The 4,819-nt window shown below is 40.2% G+C and overlaps 1 protein-coding gene across 2 annotated transcripts in view; it reads right to left on the bottom strand.

Moving 5' to 3' along the window:
• Positions 1-1,318: 1,318 nt before the first annotated feature.
• Positions 1,319-4,819, bottom strand: part of AASS (aminoadipate-semialdehyde synthase) — a 48,075-nt gene continuing 44,574 nt past the window's right edge. For both annotated transcript variants that reach the window (XM_025216925.1, XM_006034828.3), the window contains one exon: positions 1,319-3,797. In XM_025216925.1, coding sequence (XP_025072710.1) covers positions 3,679-3,797 — 119 coding nt within the window. In that variant the 3' untranslated portion in view covers positions 1,319-3,678. The remainder of the gene's footprint in view (positions 3,798-4,819) is intronic.

A 4,819-nucleotide genomic window follows, 5' to 3' on the forward strand; every position in this document is an offset into this window, starting at 1 on the left:
GTCAGGAAGGGAAAAAAGTGACAGTATCTCTAGAAGTTGGTTGTTAGCACACTGAACAGGAAAAGCCAGGTTTCAAGGTATGTTATAACATAAAATCTGTATTATACAAACAGCTGCAACAAAAGAGACATAGGCTCAACCTTGAATATCCTACAGACCAGTGGAGAAGCAAGTCTCCTGGAAGATGGGAAGATCTAGTTTCAACTCCCTGCTCTTAATGAGACAAAGAAAGGATCTGAAACTAGTCTCTCTCACTCCATTGCTTAATTAGATACAAGGGTGGGGACACCTCACTATCATTGCTTTTTGGAGGTAGGGTTAAGGTATGCTCTGAACTCATCTATTTGATAAGGGCCCAGAGGCTAAATTGTTGGAAGAACGTCTAGCTTGTGAATCCCATTGGAGTTTAGGTATGAGCTAGGTGTCTAGCTCTTAGGTGGTTGTGTTTCTGTGCATACCCTACAGTGACACCTTAAGTGCTAAGGGCCTTAGGTGCCCAAAGGGACAGGAGCAGGGTTCTATGAATGCCAGTTACCAGATTCCTAAATGGAAATTAGACATCTAGGTTCTCCTTGTAAATCTAACCCTAAATATAAACTCAAATATTTATTGAGCATGCAAAACGTTACAGCAGAAGCAGCTGGCCTCTAATAAGCTCCAACGTGGAAATACTCATCTTGTACACCAAAATAATGTAAACCTCAGAAAATGTGTAGAAGAAAATTAATCATTTCCATTCCCCTGCATTTAAAACACATTAACATAGAAATAAGCCACACAACATACATTTTTTGCAGGTTTATTTTTTTCAAGCTGCTGTTGCAGGATGCAATTTTCAGTGCTTTTTTTAAAAGGAAGCCTTTAGTCTTCCTGAAGAAAACATCAGTGGTATATTTGCTTTTAAAAAACTTCGGTGTAGCAAACAAAAGCAACATTTTTTACATATAGATTTCAAAAAGTGCAGAGGTATTTATAAGAAGAAAACATTGAAGCCATTCCTTCTTTCCTGTTCATCAGTTAGATTACCACTAAATTCAGTTCCATTCTATTAGTGCATTATCTTTCAGCCTTGGGGGTGCTATTGGGAGTAAGAAGGCAGAGGAACCAGCCGGTTTCCAGAACTGATGGACAACAGTAGGGGAGGAAAGGGCAGCGTTTGGACAGCTGCACAGGCTGACACTGGTCCCCTGGCTAAGTACAGACAGTCAAAAAGCCTGAGGCTGAATCAATTCAATCTTCGCAGGTTAGTCTACACCAGGGGTGGCACAAAATGCAGCCCAGGGGCCGGATGCGGCCCGCCAGGCCATTCTATCCGGCCTGCAGGGCCCCTAAAAAATGTAGTAAATTCATATTTAGCTGCCCTGGGCTGCCCATCATGTGACCCTCGATGGCTTGCCAAAACTCAGTAAGTGGCCCTCTGCCCAAAATAATTGCCCACCCTTGGTATAAACTGTAGATTGAACAAATAAGCATGTGAACAGACACTCATTTAGTTTTGATTCCAGAAATGCAGCCACATGCCTGCAATGGCATAGGTCTGATCCCAGGGGATGCTAGAGCATGCCTCCCTGCTTGGCTGAAGCAGACAGCTTGGACCAACCCACCCGGAGAGGGAGGTTTGCAGGAAAGGTGCAACATATCCTGGGATGCTGGGGGACTGAGAGTTGATTTGAATCTGGAGGGGATCTGGGACAGAAGTTGAATAAATTATTTATCAATTAAGTCTGATACATCCCTCCAGGTTTATCTTAAAACAGTTTTGGCCATTTTGAAAGCAGTTATGTGCACTGAACTTCTGTTGTGTTACAGATTTGAACTGGTTTTCAATTACTTATTTGGCTTATGTGTAATTTCTGTCCCTCGCTCCTGAGGCCAGTGGGAGAACTACCTGACTAATGTCCTGGATGGATATTTTCAAAAGGTTTTAAGTGATGGGACAATGAGAGGAAAGAGAAGATAAATCTAAGACCAGAATAACAAATCAGTATGTCCTGGATTTAAACCTCTAGGCCTGCAGTATCTTGAGGTCCTTATACCACACTGCCTGTATATTTTAAAACTTTCAGGCCCACTGAAGTGGAAAAAGTAATCTATAGTAAACACACACAGGAGCTTTTCCAAGTGATATTTCTGGCAGCTTTATATTTACATCCCAAATGCTCTCGCTGACCCCAAAAGTAGAACTAAATGCCACTGAGCTCTAAAAATAAAAAGCAAAATATACTTGCTAGTATTTCAACATATCAGAACAGCCTTCCATTCTGCAAGTGGAAACACTGGTTTTGGTTGGTTTGTTTGGGTTTTTTGTTTGTTTGGGTTGGGTTTTTTTTGGCGGGGGAGGGGGGGGGAGTGGCTTTTTGTTGGGGGAGGTGGGGGTTAAAAACCTTTCCCAACTAACTGTTACACTGATTCCAGGTCCAGAGAGAGACATTTGGCAGATACAAAAACATTTTCAGCTTAAAATAAAGGCATTTCAAAATTACACAGGAATTGATTTACAAGTGCACGAATACATCTAAAGCTATTACATAATTTCTCACATACAACATACACACCTCCACCAAAATCAGCCCCTAACACTGGAGTGCATGTATTAAGCAGGGAAGCCAATTTTTCTGCCTAGGAGAGAAGACCTCTGCTTCTCAAGAGTGCAGCAGCTGTGGTATTAGTGTTCAGGCAGCTGAAGGAATAAATTGACTTAATGGTTTACTGTTCTCCACTCCATAAGTATTAATGATGTCTCTCCTTTTTAATGGTCTTGATGTTCCACTAATCAAGCTAAACTTTCTTAGGGAAATTTTGCTGTCTGTCAGCTGCTCCTGATCTCTCTCCTCCTATTTCACAGCCTAAGCAGGAACAGGAGGGTAAATCAGATTAAAATTATATGTCCCTGTTCATGCAGCCATAACTCTGGAGCTGTTTTTTAATTCATTCTCCCTTTCAAAAACATGGTGTGTATTATAGTTTAGGGCATGTTATATGCAGGAAAATATGGTGCATCTATCATACTGCCTTGAAACGTACAAAAATATTGTTGCCTATTTTCTTTACATCAACATTCTCTTTTAATAAGATGTATATTTAAATATATGGAGGTTTGCATCTGGTTATTACTTTGATACACAAATATAAATGATTTAGATGAGGAGAATGATTAAGCATAATAAATTACTTACTGGAACTCCTTAACTAGACTTTTTCTTGTCTTATGAATAGGCTTATAAGACAATACACACTATGTTTTCCTTTCAATTGAGGTCTGTCCTTTTGGTAACAAAACTCCCGTGTTCTAAGCATATGCTTTATGTTTAAACACAAAACCGTCCTCAGGTATTTAATTAATTAGCAAAGTGCTTAATGGCAATAAAATGTTAGTAAGTATCATACTGCATAATAGTTCCTTGTTATGTATGTTGATGTCAAATGATTTTTGGCACTTTATGATGCGTGTTGTTTTTAAAAAAAAAACATTAACTAGCCCTAATAGGCAAAAAGCAAAAAATGATATAATTTACGCATCCAACTACTTAGAAGGTGCTCAGCAGAATCAGATAGGTAGTTTTATAAATGGCATCATTTGTGTCTTGGACTGTAGGCACAACCATTAATGGGCCCATAACTGAAGGCCAAATTGAATCCTTTACAAAAATAAAATCAAGGTCAATCTGTTATATTCAGTTATTGTCTGATAACGCTTTGGGTTCTATATACAATGCCTTCTGATCTAATACGCTCAAGTACTGGTCCATAGATGTTCTTCGTTAATGGAATTACCATGCCCTTGGCATCAATTTCACCTGAAATATAAATAAAGAAAATATTACAGAGAAATGTACAAGTATCAAGCTCAGCTGACTAATTAGTACTGATACTCTGCAGAGGTGGAAGAAAAGTCAAGACCGACAGAAATAGGAACTTGTCATATGTACCTTCATAAACATTTTGAATGGATTCAACAAAAATACGCAGAAGTCTTTTAAAACAAAAGTGAAAAGGCAGATGATTAGATTTCTGCTTAGCCAGTAAAGAAGCAGAGACCCACAATATCCACAGGTCTAAACGATTTACCAATGAGTCATTTTTTTCATTAAATATGGCTACTGGAAGAGAGAATGTGCTTATCTACATATAAGGCTAATTGGTTAATATTATTCCAAATGTGAATTTTAATTGATTCTGATGGTGGGTAGTAGAGCATCTAACTTATTGAAATACTGCAAGGTAGAATCTCTTTCTGAACGCAGCAGTAGGAGTTAATTTACCATGTCAAAGACCTCTGAGAACAGTGGTACCCAACCTTTTCAGCCCACAGGCCAAGATGAGTGGTCCCAGGTCCATCCATGGGTCAGATCCCATCTGTGGGGCCCAACACAGCTTCATGAGGCCAGGCCACTTCATTGAACTTGTGTCAGGCCCTGGCTCAATCCAGCCATGTGGGAGTGGGGTCTGATTCCTCTGTGCAGGGACTGACCCAGCCAGAACTGATCTAGCCCTGTAGGGCTTGGAAATTGGGCAGCAGGGGAGCAGTGGCAATTAAGTCCTACCACCCCCGCCCCACCTAGCCCAGCAAACTTCTGGATCCATGGGAAGACCCATGGGCCAGATTACATGGCTCTGTAGGCCAGATCTAGCCCATGGGTCAGGGTTTGAGCACCCCGTGCTAGCAAAATAATCAGCAATCTTTAAGAATAGTTAGAATTTGACAAGTGAGCTGAAAGCTCAGCATGCAGGATGGAAGACAGATATAAAAGTCAACCAAAAACAAACTGAATAGCTAGAATTCTGTTTTAGTTGTGCAACTAGAGATAATGAAGTAGGG

Source organism: Alligator sinensis, unplaced genomic scaffold (genome assembly GCF_000455745.1).
Source record: "Alligator sinensis unplaced genomic scaffold, ASM45574v1 scaffold908_1, whole genome shotgun sequence".
NCBI classification, from domain to species: Eukaryota; Metazoa; Chordata; order Crocodylia; family Alligatoridae; genus Alligator; species Alligator sinensis.